A 14029-nucleotide genomic window follows, 5' to 3' on the forward strand; every position below is an offset into this window, starting at 1 on the left:
CGTTTATACCTGTTTTTATATATAAATGTCAGGGTCGCTGTGACCTCCACCACTGAGCTTGAGGTTCCTGGCGCAGGTATACCTGGCTAACATATTTCAGAGACATTCAGAAGGCCATAAAAACCTGAGCCTACAGCTCAGTCACCTAGAAAAGGAATTAAGTGTAACTGCCAGGAGTTGGCTTACAAATGTGGATCCTTCAGGGGAGGCATGGTGGTATTGTCACTGGATTAGTGCTTCACAGAGCCAGGGTAATTCTCTGAGGAGCCAGGTTTGAATCCCACCACTGCAGATGATTAAATTGGAATACAATATTGAAAAAAATCTGGAATCAAAATTCTACTGATGACCATGAAACCATTGTTGATTGTCATTAAAACCCAGCTGGTTCACTAATGTCCTTTAGGGAAGGAAATCTGCCGTTCCTGCCTGGCCTCTGTGACTCTGTGGTTGACTTTTAAGAAGCCCAGCAAGCCCCTCAGCTCAAGGCATTTAGGGATGGGCAATAATTGCTGACCCATCCAACGATGTCCACTGTAATAAGTTTATTTATTTGTCACAAGTAGACTTACATTAACACTGCAATGAAGTTACTGTGAAAATCCCCTAGTCGGCACACTCCGGCGCCTGTTCGGGTAAACTGAGGGAGAATTTAGCATGGCCAATGCACCTAACCAGCACGTCTTTCGGACTGTGGGAGGAAACCAGAGCATCCGGAGGAAACCCACACGGACAAGGATAGAACATGCAGACTCTGCACAGACAGTGACCCAAGCCGGGAATTGCAGCTGGGTCCTTGGTGCGGTGAGGCAGCAGTGCTAACCACTGTGCCAACATGCTGCCTCGGAGGCAGAAGTCCCTTCACCAAAATCCCTTTATTTACAAGTCTGATAACAGATGCAGAGTGCTTTCAGTCAGCAGTCTACACTAGGAGTCCCAGAGGAACTGACACGCCTGGTTGAGTACAAAACAAGGGGCTCCCTGATTGGCCCATCAATATGGCCCTTAATCAAGGAGTTCATAATCTAACAGGCCCACCTCAATTGCCTGATTGAAGTCCTTACACTCACATCCCCTGAACAATTTTGAAAAAGCCCTAAAATAAGGCCCGGTACAAGAAGCTCTAATTTTACTGGAAATCCTTGTGACATCGGATTACAAAGCACAGGAGGAGCTCAATCGGCCCATCATGCTCTCTGAAATATATTTGTCAAACTGCCGCTCCTTCCCCATCGCCCTGTCAGTGTTCACTTTTTAAATATCTATCCAGGTTTACTGTTGAATAATAGTTTTCTTGTTTGCTGGAAGATGTTGTAGGGGGCCACACTTTGATCATAAAATAGATGGGTTGTCATGGATGTTGCTACTAAATGACGCTGCCGCAAATGCTAGTTTATACTTGCCTGGATGCCTTGAAGAGCAGTGACCTGAAACCAGCACCTGGCATTAGTTGGAAAACAAGACGCGTCTCACTCTTCAACTGCTCAACTGACTTTTAACAGCACATTAATCAGGCATAAGCAGACGGCAGGGTTTATGTCAACCCTTAAGAATTCTTCAATGTACTCCTGGGATTATGAAGGGAGAAACTGCCATTGGGAAGATTTTTGGAGAGAGCTTGTCTTTGTCAGCTGTTGGAGTGCGATTTCATTCCTCTTGACAAAGGGTCATTCAGACTCGACGTTAGCCCTATTCTCTCTCCACAGATGCTGTCAAAACCTGTTGATCTTTCTCTACACCCTAGCTATGACTGTAACACTACATTCTGCATCCTCTCCTTTCCTTCTCTATGAACAGTGTGTTTTTAGCGTGCAAGAAACAATACTTTTCACCATACTAATACATGTGACAATAAAAAATCAAATCATTCATTCTTTTGTTTTTTAATTTAAATAAAACTGCACTGGTCCATCTGTCCTTTTTTATAATGCCAACCAGAAATGCCATTCTTAAAGTGGATTTGATTTAGCCTGCTCTGAACATTGAGCTAGATTTACTGTTGTAAATTTAACAGTAACCATGGTATGGAGCTTCTGACCTTGTGTGGAAAGATGGATCCTTAGGAACCAAGATACCATTACTTGAATTTCCATCTGCACAGAGTAAAACTGATAACCTAAATATCTGAACACATCTTGGCCCATTAAAGCTGCTCTGGTTTTAAGAACAAAAGAAATAGGAGTGGGCCATTTGGCTCCTCGAGCCTCCTCCACCATTTAGTAAGATAATGGCTGATCAACTCCACTTTTGAGCCTGAACATAATATCCCTCAAAGCTCTCGGTGCCTATCGAATTCAGTCTTGAATATACTCGATGACTGAGTATCCACAGAGCTCTGTGTTAGAGAATTCCAAAGATTCACAGTCCCGAGAGAAGAGATCTCTCCTCATCTTCACACAACATGACTGACCACATATCCCGAAAACTATATGATCTCCTGTTCTCGACTTTCCAGTCAGACGAAGCAGTCTTTCAAACCTACCCTGCCAAACGATCTTTTAAAAACTTTCAATGTGATCACCTCCTGGTCTTCTAAACTCACTCATAGATCCATTTTACTCGATCTCTTCTCCATAGGACAGCCATCTTGTCCCAAAAATCAATCTGATGAATTTTCATTGTACCCCATCCAAGAGTACCCGTCCTTGGATAAGGAGAGCAAAATGGTACACTGTATTTCAGGTATGGTCTCGCCAAAGCCCTGTATAATTGCAGTAAGTCTTCCTCACTCCAGCTCCCTTGCAAGTGAAGCTAGTGTATACCATTTGCCTCAAGATAAAAGCAAAATACTGCGGATGTTGGAATCTGAAACAAAAACAGAAAATGCTGGAAAATCTCAGCAGGTCTGACAAAAAAAAATTCCAAGATGGCACAAGAGTGAGGCGACTTCTTGCAAGCTGTGCTGAGCATACCTTCTAATTCTATCTTTTAATCTTGTTCTATGCTTCTAACACCACATTCTGCACTCTCTCATTTCCTTCTCTATGAATGGTATGCTTTGTCTGTATAGCGCGCAAGAAACAATACTTTTCACTATGTTAATGCATGTGACAAATCAAATCAAAAAGTATCTGCGGAGAAAGAATAGAGCCCACGTTTCGAGTCTAGTTGACTCTTTGTCTTAGCTCTGACGAAGGGTCATCTAGACTTGAAAGGTTGGCTCTATTCCCTCACCACAGATGTTGTCAGGCCTGCTGGGATTTTCCAACATTTTCTGTTTTTGTACCACTTGCCTTCCTTGCTGTATCTGCGTATAACTTTTGATTTGTGTACAAGGATCCCAAATCTCTCTGCACACCAGCAGGCACTAGTCTCTCGCCATTTTAAACAATCCTCTGCTTTTCTAGCAAAGTGGGTAGTTTTACTTGGGTTTAATTTTAATTCCCGTTTCTCTGAGAATTACAGTACAGAACACAATTGATTCCACAAATGAAGTCCTTGTGTAAACTGGCTGGCTTGAGGTTTGTTTCAGAAGCTTTTAAATTCTTTTTCTTTCAGATCAATTGTTGAAACTTCCTTGATTGCAGAGGCGATTGGAGATTTGAATTATTTTACTGTAACTGTGTAAAATTGACCCCACATTGTGTATGTGAGAAGCTGTTGATTGAAGCTTCCTCAATAACAGCGGTCATTGTGCTCTGCCTCAGTTTTGATTGGCTGTTCCTTATGGCTTTTAATCTTGCCATCCATATCTCATTTTCCTTCAACAACTGGGTGGATTTTATGGGGAGATGTATTACTGGAAAGTCAGTCGGTGTTACGCTGATCAGAAACTTGGCTGTCCCGCAGCGGTGCATGGCCTTAATAGGATGAGCATGGACTTCCTCACCTCTGATTAATATGCCCTATTTGTGAACCCAACTCTCCACTCACCTGATGAAGGAGCAGCGCTCCGAAAGCTTGTGATACCAAATAAACCTGTTGGACTTTAACCTGGTGTTGTGAGACTTCTTACTGTGCCCACCCCAATCCAAAGTCAGCATCTCCACATTCTGATTAGTTGGCAGCTCTGTAATCCCGGCATAGTAGTGGCCATTGCTGCCCCAAGGAACAAGTGACTTTCGTGGACTTTCAGATACGCCTGGAGACTTTGGGTGGGTACGGCTAGACCAGTGAGGTGGTGGAGCGAGGTGGGGGTGTTCAGGTTAGGGGGAGGCTGTAGAGGAGGGAAAAGTGAGGACACCACCTTGGGGCTGGGGTGCCCCTGATGGGCACAGAGGATTTCTACCCCCCCCCCCGCCGTCCCTACTTGAAAGGAGATACCTCACTTCCTGCTTGCCAGCACTCTGTGCAGCTGCCAGGCTCTCCCCACAAAGGGGTGAAGTGGGACCCTTAAGTGGTAGCTAATTGGCCACTTAAGAGCCTCCAGTAGGTCTAAGGGCATGTGGACTGGCTGACACTTGTGGGAACAAGTTGAGGGTGTGTGGGAAGGTTGGCGCCCCATTTTATTTTCCGTGCTCCCCTACCTTCTTACGGACACTAGCACGGGGCCATAAAATTCAGGCCATAGGTTTTTTTTCCTGGTGAATCCCATTAATTAGCGATCCAACGTTGTAAATGTGTGTTCCTGTGTTTAGTGGTGCTTTCTCTTTTGTACATTGATTCCCTGACACTGTTGACGTTTTCCTCCCCTCCCACCCCACCAATACGATGTCAAAATTACTGGGTGACATTGCATTATCTGCTAACCTTTCTGCGTAGTTCCACTGTGTAGTCTCTTAGCCTGCTGCAGCAGAAGCCATCAAGACACAGCAGCCTGGAAGCTTCCTCAGAATTGCTACCTAACTTGGAGGCAGTAAGCAGAGCAATCTGGCTTCGTGGGGCCTACGTGAGGGCGAGATCCTGAGAAACACTGCACCCTCTCCCAAAAAACACGTGGTTACTCCCGTTTATCATCCACCACAAACCCATTTTGTCACACCTGTGAATGGAATGAGGATGGAATGATTATCCCCATCCTTGTTTCCTCCTCAAATATTGACTGATATATTGGCAGTGGGAAGAGCTGTGGCAAAATATACCCGAGTGCTAAATCACACTGAGGAGACCATTGCCTGTGCTGCAACGGAAAGCCCTTTTTTTTTTATTTACAGTACTTTTGGGGTTGGGTTAAGACATCCGATACTCATTTTTAGTCAGCAACGTGCAGTGTGCTCAGGATTTTTTAACAGATGGGCAGAGCACAAAGGAGGCCATTTGGCCTGTCATGCCTGAAGGGGCGATTGACCTCATGCTCCTCCCCTGCATCTTCCCCCTGGACCTGTCTTTAAATTACAAAAGCAGGGAAGTCATATTGGAGTTGTATAGACCTTTGGTGAGGCCACAGCTGGAGTACTGTGCACAGTTCTGGTCGCCACATTATAGGAAGGATGTGATTGCACTGGAGGGGGTGCAGAGGAGATTCACCAGGATGCTGCCTGGGATGGAGCATTTAAGGTATGAAGCGAGGTTGGATAGACTTGGGTTGTTCGAGCAAGGAAGACGACATGGTGGAGGTGTACAAGATAATGAGGGACATGGACAGACTGGATAAGGAGCAGCTGTTCCCCTTAGTTGAAGGGTCAGTCATGAGGGACTTCGGTTCAAGGTGAGGAGTAGGACGTTTAGGGGGGGATGTGAGGAAAGATGTTTGTACTGAGAGGGTGGTGATGGTCTGGACTAGGCTGCCTGGGAGGGTGGTGGAGGCAGGTTGCCTCTCATCCTTTTAAAAAGTACGTGGATAAGCGCTTGGCGCATCATAACATTCAGGGCTATGGGCTGGGATTAAGTGGGAGTTCAGGTGTTTCTCGTGTGTTGGTGCAGACTCGATGGGCCGAAGGGCCTCTTCTACACTGTATGATTCCATGAATCCTTGGAATTTGTACCAATGCTCCATGTGTGATGTGCTAATGGTTGATTCAATGTGGAAATGTGCAGTGTGCTTATTGTATTTCTGTTTCACAGGGACGGGTGATACGGTTGCAGTTATGATTGGCAACATCAAAGGCAGTGAAATTTTGGCACTGGTGAAAAATGGCATTTCGGTTTCCATGGTGATTGAAGTTGGGAAGCAGCACGGACCATGGATGAGCCAGTACTCCATTTTCTTTGTCTCGGTTTCCTTTTTTGTCGTCACGGCTGCCACGGTGGGATATTTCATCTTCTACTCTGCAAGAAGATTGCGGATTGCCAGGGCTCAGACAAGAAAACAGGTATGTTACTCAGTTCGGTACTTGTGGGCATTGGAATGCACTGCTGACCAAGTCTCCCATCTTTCTCTTGTGGGCAGCACAGTGGTTAGCACTGCCGCCTCACAGCGCCAGGGACCCAAGTTCAATTCCGGCCTTGGGTCACTGTCTGTGCGGAGTCTGCACGTTCTCCCTCCGTCCGCATGGGTTTCCTCCGGGTGCTCCAGTTTCCTCCCACAGTCCCAAGATCTGCAGGTTAGGTGGATTGGCAATGATCCATGCACAGGGTTACGGGGTTAGGGTGGGGGATTGGGCCTAGGTAGGGTGCTCTTTCGGAGAGTCGGTGCAGATTCGATGGGCCAAATGGCCTCTTCTGCACAGTAGGAATTCTATGCTCCGATTTACTCCCACAGTCCAAAGATCTGCAGGTTAGGTGGATTAGCCTTGGTAAATGCATGGGATTATGGGGCAAGGGCAGAGGGGAGGGCCTGGGTGGGATGTTCTTTTTGAGAGTCGGTGCAAACGCAATGGGCTGAATGGCCTCTTTCTGCACTGTAGGGATTCTATTCTATGGTTCTGTAAAGACATTGCTTTTAAAAAGACTGGAAATTATCTTTTTATCCCCTGAGTATTTAGTGCATTCATACGAAATCTATCAAGTTACTCCCTACAATATCTTAACACCAAACCTTTGTTTAAAATGAGTTAGTGGCTCTGTTGAAATCAGCACTGATTGTAAATGTGTAGAACGCTTATGCGATTACGCTGTTCACTATTCATTTCCAAGTTATCGTTCTGGATCAAAAGAGCAAGATGGAGTTAAACACACTGAGTGGTCAGGAAGTGAATTCCAAGACTGTAATCTAATCGAAAGGGTTTTTATAAGCTTGAGCAACTTGGAAAAGTCATACTACTTATTTATACTTTTATATATTACAATTTTCAAGACTTGATTCTTCTAACTAACCTGACAATCAAAAATAACATAGTATTTGCAAAGTATTCAACTCTGCTTGACAATTTTTGGAGTTACTTTGCAAAGCCATGACTTTGGAATCTGCATATGTTGTGGTCTCCTTCTTGGGGAGCTTCCATAACTTCACTTGAGTGTCATTCATGAATGCTACGCCAAGGCTGGACAAGGGTGGCACGGTGGCACAGTGGTTAGCACTGCCGCCTCACAGTGCCAGGGACCCAGGTTTAATTCCCTGCTTGGGTCACTGTCTGTGTGGAGTTTGCACATTCTCCCCGGGACTGTGTGGCTTTTCTCTGGGTGCTCCGGTTTCCTCCCACAGTCCAAAGATGTGCGGGTTTGGTTGATTGGCCATGCTAAATTACCCCTTAGTGTCAGGGGGATTAGCAGGCTATAAATGTGGGGTTGCGGGAATAGGGTCTGGGTGGGATTGTGGTCGGTGCAGACTCAATGGGCTGAATGGCCACCTTCTGCACTGCAGGGATTCTATGATCCTGTGATTCTCAGGAAAGGCGGCTCATAGGGGACGTTGGGAGAGTATTTGGGGGGGGGCGGGGAGAGGAGAATGGCCGGGGAGAAAGGTGGGGGGAGGGTCTTAGAGGGTGGGGGGGCAGGGTCGTCCGATGCTGGGCGTCTTAGGGGATGAAGTGGGATTACTGACAGGACAAAACTGTCACAGCAGAGTGGGGAATGAGATGCAGCAGGGTGGCAGATCCAAGGTGAGAGGTTGTTAGGTGAAGGTCTCATCAAGTGGATCAGAGAGGAGGCAGGGGCAGGTTGGCATGGGAACGGTAATGAGTGGTGACTCTGAGGGGAGGAAAGGTATGTGGAGTTGGATTGTTATAAGGTCTAGGCTAATGCGGGGGGTGGAGGGGTGGGTAGTTCAAGGGTGACAGAAGGGAGATGAATGGTGATCTTGGGTGGGTCTATGTTGATGGAGGGGTGGGGAGTTGGTGGGTGACAGGAGGATAGAATACGGTGGAGTGAGTTTGAAAGGTGACGAGTACTATTTTCCTAAACTGACATTGAGCACACAGTTAGTTAGCTAGCGAGAATCCTTGCGGTGGGAGGAGGGTCTTTTCCGATGGGTGGAGGTCAAGATCAGCGTGGGAGGCCTGACTAAAAGAGCATCTTGATAACTGAGGTAATTGGATGTCAACGATGCTCAGTTGTGTTCACCTCTCTATGGTGAAGCCCACATTGCAGTAGGGTTTTTCCAACTTCTGGGTCTCATAACATCGAGATCCCAGCGAGGTGTGGAGCTGCCGTCCACTCTTTGCCATTTGCCATCTACTACTGTCAGAGACCGGGGTAAAGGGAGGGAGGGAGGTGGATGCCTCCAAGGGCACGGCTGGTGGAGGGCAGCCAATTTGTGATGCAAACCTTCATCCCCGCAGGTGAGTGGTTATGGCTGGCAAGGGGTCATGTGGTTAGTCTTTCTATGCTGCCAAGACAATGGTCTATCTATAGAGCCGTGAGAGCAGTGAAGCCAAGTGGAAAAGTATCTGTGTGAGGCTTCTTGAACAGGGCTGTCATCACCCTGGTCAAAGAGCAATGTCTCCATACACATTCATGTATGAATGGGAGGAGCATCCAGGATGTACTTTACCTGGGAGGGGTGGAGTGGGGAGGCCATCTCCAGACACAGGCAAGGTAAAGGGCTTAGCACTGGCCTATTGGCTTTGAGTTGGAGGAAAACCTGTGAAGGACTTGCCTACTTAATGTATCACTTTGATTTGTTTTGACTTGATTTATTATTGTCACATGTATTAACACACAGTGAAAAGTATTGTTTCTTGCGTGCTGTACAGACAAAGCATACCGTTCATAGAGAAGGAAACGAGAGAGTGCAGAATGCAGTGTTACAGTCATAGCTAGGGTATAGAGAAAGATCAACTTAGTGTGAGGTAGGTCATTTCAAAAGTTTGTTAGCAGCAGGGAAGAAGCTGTTCTTGAGTTGGATTACATGATCTCAGACTTTGGTATCTTTTTCCCGGCGGAAGAAGGTGGAAGTGGGAATGTCTGGGGTGCGTGGGGTCCTTAATTATGCTGGCTGCTTTGCTGAAGCAGCGGGAAGTGTAGACAGAGTCAATGGATGGGAGGCTGGTTTGTTTACACATCCACTGATCGATGATGCGGGCTGCAGGCAGCCCCGCCTTAGTACTGGCTCCCATCCAGATGAGGAGGACCTTTTACCTTGTACAGGTTGGCACAGGGGCACGATGAGCAAGAGGCTGTGGGACCTCTTCTGAGGTCATGAGGCTGGTGAACATGAAACACTGCAATGGCAAGCATTGGCCCGGTGATGGACATATTGCTGACAGTGCACTTGAGCGATGCCAGAGGTCCCCTCGTATGTCCCACAATGTCATTGCTCGTATCTGAGACTTTATTCAGTACGAGTTGCGGCTGCAAGGACTCTGGAGGAGTAATGCTAAGCTCCTGGTTTGCAATGAATGAATGAATGGCTATCGAGCACCTTTTTAAATATGGCGCCAGGCCCTTCGATCCCATGGGGATAATGGCGGGAGCAGTGACCTTCAGCCCACCTCGCCACAGGATTTGCCAAGCTCCTTGTGAAAAACAATGAATGAGCTGAGAAGTGGAAGATCGCACTTGTTCACCTGTTATGCCGCTCAGTGGGGATCACTAAGGCTTTTCCACTTGCCATGGATCTGGGCTTCCAGAACAGAGCATTCCGCCCCGTGTCCCTGTTTTCGAACTGCTTTATCTCAACTCACCTGAAGGATCTGCTCCATGGGGCTGCACCTTGAGTGCATCAGCTGTGAGAAAATTCCTTTGGAGATGCTTCCCGCGACAGAAGAGCTTTAAAATTGATTACTTTTATGCGGGGAGGGCGGGGGGGGGGGGGGGGTGCTCCGTTTGTATATTGCAATCAACTGCAGTGGTGGTGACCGGTGCCACTGCTAAGACTGATGAGAGAACTGCAGTAGTTTTACATTGGACCACTACTGCATTTGGCTAATATCAGGACATCCAAACTGTATTAGTTGCAGCCAAAAGAGAAAAATGCTGGAAAATCTCAGCAGGCCTGGCAGCATCTGTGAGGAGAGAAAAGAACCGACGTTCCAAGTTCAGATGGCTTTGACGAAGGATCATCGGGATTCGAAACGTCAGTTCTTTTCTCTCTTTACAGATGCTGCCCGACCTGCTGAGATTTTCCAGCATTTTCTCTTTTGGTTTCAAATTCCAGCACCTGCAGTCATTTGCTTTTATCCAGTGTATCAGTTGCAGGAATGATATTTGTAATGAAGAGCGTCCATGTTCATACTGGATGGTTTCAGATCAAATGGGCTCAGAATGTGGGTGTGGCTGGCTTGGCCAGCATTTATTGCCCATCCCTAACCGCACTCCATTTGAGAGTCAACCACATTGCTGTGGCTCTGGAGTCACATGTAGGCCAGACCAGGTAAGGATGGCAGATTTCCTTCCCTCAAGGACATTTTTGATGGGTTTTTCCAATAATCAACAATAGAACATAGAACATAGAACATTACAGCGCAGAACAGGCCCTTCGGCCCACGATGTTGCACCGACCAGTTAAAAAAAAAAACTGTGACCCTCCAACCTAAACCAATTTCTTTTCGTCCATGAACCTATCTACGGATCTCTTAAACGCCCCCAAACTAGGCGCATTTACAACTGATGCTGGCAGGGCATTCCAATCCCTCACCACCCTCTGGGTAAAGAACCTACCCCTGACATTGGTTCTATAACTACCCCCCCTCAATTTAAAGCCATGCCCCCTCGTGCTGGATTTCTCCATCAGAGGAAAAAGGCTATCACTATCCACCCTATCTAAACCTCTAATCATCTTATATGTTTCAATAAGATCCCCTCTTAGCCGCCGCCTTTCCAGCGAAAACAATCCCAAATCCCTCAGCCTCTCCTCATAGGATCTCCCCTCCATACCAGGCAACATCCTGGTAAACCTCCTCTGCACCCTCTCCAAAGCCTCCACATCCTTCCTGTAATGTGGGGACCAGAACTGCACACAGTACTCCAAGTGCGGCCGCACCAGAGTTGTGTACAGTTGCAACATAACGCTACGACTCCTAAATTGGTCATCATTAAAATTGTCCAGATTTCATGTCAACAGGAGAACTCACATGCCGGCAGTTTCGGCTCCCTGGGCTGTGGTGGGTTTTGGCCGCTGTTGGGATCATCCTGTCTCGTCGATTCCCGTAGGCCTTTGGGTGGCTCCCCCACTCTGCCGCCAGGAAACCTGCCGTGAGGGGTCGACATCGGCGGGGCAAGAAGATTCCGCTGGCGGGAGCAGGTGGAAAATTGCACCCAAAGCAAAACGATTGGGTAGACAGAAAGGAACGATGCTTCGGTGGGATAGTCCAGAAATTGGGGACATGGTCATAAAATTAGTGCCACGCTGTCAGAAAATCTTCACACCAAGAGTAGCAGAAATCTGGAGCACCCTCTTCTTGCAGACAGCAAGTTTGTTTCAAAGATTCAAAACTGGAGTTGATTTTTTTGTGAGATGGAGCTGGATTCCTGCCAGGGGAATGATGTTGCAGCTAGATTTTAAGGGCCAGCTCAACACGAACGACAAAAATCTAGAAGCCAACACGATATGGCAAATACCATACCAAGAGGACACCAACACACAAAATTGTAGGTAACCCACACTTTACAAGAAATTCAATTTACGTTTTTGGGTGTTCATTTTGTTAAGGTTATTTATGCAACTTCTATTCCAGAGCAGCGCCTGTACTGCTTTCTTTCATACCAGCATCGAAGTTTGTAATGTAAACTGGCCACATGTTTTGGCTACAACTCTTGTTTTGAGAGCAGAAAGTATTTGTTCTTTGGTTCTAAGGTAACTTTTGGAGGTGCCAGTAGTTGGCTAGTAACCATCCCAACTATGTATGCGTCAGTTGACCAATAAACATTCCTGCCACTAACATCAAGTTATTATAAAGAAAAAATCTAAACCGCAGCCTTTCAAAGAAATCTCTTGCTTCAAATGTACGCAGCGTCACAGCAGTAAGAGTGCGGAATCTATAAATATTTACAAAATGGTAACTAAAATGGTTGGTTGTCGGACTTGAACACCCCACCTCCGCAGCTCGGGCAGATACTGCTGTCACAATTCCTCCTTGGATTCCTCTCTGGTTTGTAATCCAGTTCATTCCTTGTGAGATTGGGAAGGTGCAGCTTTTTTAGGTGTTTGTAATTTGAATATAATGGGTTATTATCTGGCATGCTGGCCTAGCCTTGAGTCATGATGTGGAGATGCCGGCGTTGGACTGGGGTAAACACAGTAAGAGTTTTAACAACACCAGGTTAAAGTCCAACAGGTTTATTTGGTAGCAAATACCATTGGCTTTCGGAGTGCTGCTCCTTCGTCAGATGGAGTGGAAATCTCACTCCACGCCATCTGTCGAAGGAGCAGCACTCCGAAAGCCAATGGTATTTGCTACCAAATAAACCTGTTGGACTTTAACCTGGTGTTGTTAAAACTCTTACTAGCCTTGAGTGCCACTTTAAGCTGCTCATTCGACCGGTGACAAACACTTCCAGGGTGTTAGAGACTTGTACAGCGACTGATTGCAACTTAAGATAAAAGCAAATTACTGCGGGTGCTGGAATCTGAAACTAAAACAGAAAATGCTGGAAAATCTCAGCAGGTCTGATAGCATCTGTGGAGAGAGAACAGAGCCAACGTTTCGAGTCTGGATGAGCCTTCGTCACGATAAGGGGGAACAAAAGATGGGAAGCAGGATAAAATAGTGGATGGAAAAATGTATCAATGGAAGGAATGAAAATATATTGATAGAAATAAAAAAGGGCCAGCCCCACCCCACCCGGGCCATCTGTTACCTGCTCCAGGTTAACCTTTGACAGGCTATTTACCTTTGTACTGCCATTAACACATTCTGACATTTGAATGTGCCGCTATCAGCACCCTTCTTAGCCATGATACTTATACACCTATGATTGTGTGACTAAATTCCCCTCCAACCCGATTTTCAAGTTGCTTATGACACCACCATAGTGGGTCAGATCTCAAACAATGGTGAGACAGAGTACAGGAAAGCGATAGAGAATCTGGTGACCTGGTGCAATGGCAATAATCTCTCCTTCAATGTTAACAAAACAAAGGAGATTGTCATCGACTTCAGGAAGCAGAGTGGAGAACATGCTCCTGTCTACAGCAATGGAGACCAAGTAGAAACGGTTCAGAGCTTCACGTTTTTTAGGTGTCCAGATCACCAACAACCTGTCCTAGTCCCCCCCCATGCCGACTCTATACTAATACATGTGACAATAATAAATCAAATCATTTACATTCCCTTCTTTTTGCCCATGACATCTTTGTCAATCTCTCCCTCACCTCCATCTAAGACTGGCCCTGTATCCAACCCCTACTGCTCCACGGCCCCCCCATAAATCTCATCCTATTTCCAGTTTTCTTTTGCTCTGATGAAGAGTTAACCAGACTTGAAACTTTAGCATTGATTACAACCTTTCGGTTGGGCCTCTGTGCCAATGAGAGCACTCACCAAGGTGACATCATTTATTTATTGGTAGTTCCTGTTGGAATTCTAAATTGCTGCTTTCTTCCTGCTCAGTTGGGAACGACCAAAACAGTTTTGTTGTTTTTACAGGAGTGGTTCAGTGTTCCCTACTTTGAGTGAGTCAGCAAAGCAGCTCACTGATGCATAGAAATTCAACTCGTCTGGTACTTTGTCATTTCAATCATTTTAATTTATGTGGTTAAGGCATGCTTTTTTTCTGACTGAACTTCTTTGAGAAAAATCACAAATTCCCATAGAATCCCTATAGTGCAGAAGAAGGTCATTCGGCCCATTGAGTCTGCACCAACCACAGTCCCACCCAGGCCCTATTCCCG

At 46.3% G+C, this 14029-nt stretch overlaps 1 protein-coding gene across 2 annotated transcripts in view; it reads left to right on the top strand.

Moving 5' to 3' along the window:
* rnf128b (ring finger protein 128b) overlaps positions 1–14029 on the top strand; it is a 156496-nt gene that overhangs the window by 111062 nt on the left and 31405 nt on the right. For both annotated transcript variants that reach the window (XM_078211789.1, XM_078211788.1), the window contains exon 2: positions 5944–6191. In XM_078211789.1, coding sequence (XP_078067915.1) covers positions 5944–6191 — 248 coding nt within the window. The remainder of the gene's footprint in view (positions 1–5943; positions 6192–14029) is intronic.

Source organism: Mustelus asterias, chromosome 4, assembly GCF_964213995.1.
Source record: "Mustelus asterias chromosome 4, sMusAst1.hap1.1, whole genome shotgun sequence".
In the NCBI taxonomy this organism is placed as follows: Eukaryota; Metazoa; Chordata; class Chondrichthyes; order Carcharhiniformes; family Triakidae; genus Mustelus; species Mustelus asterias.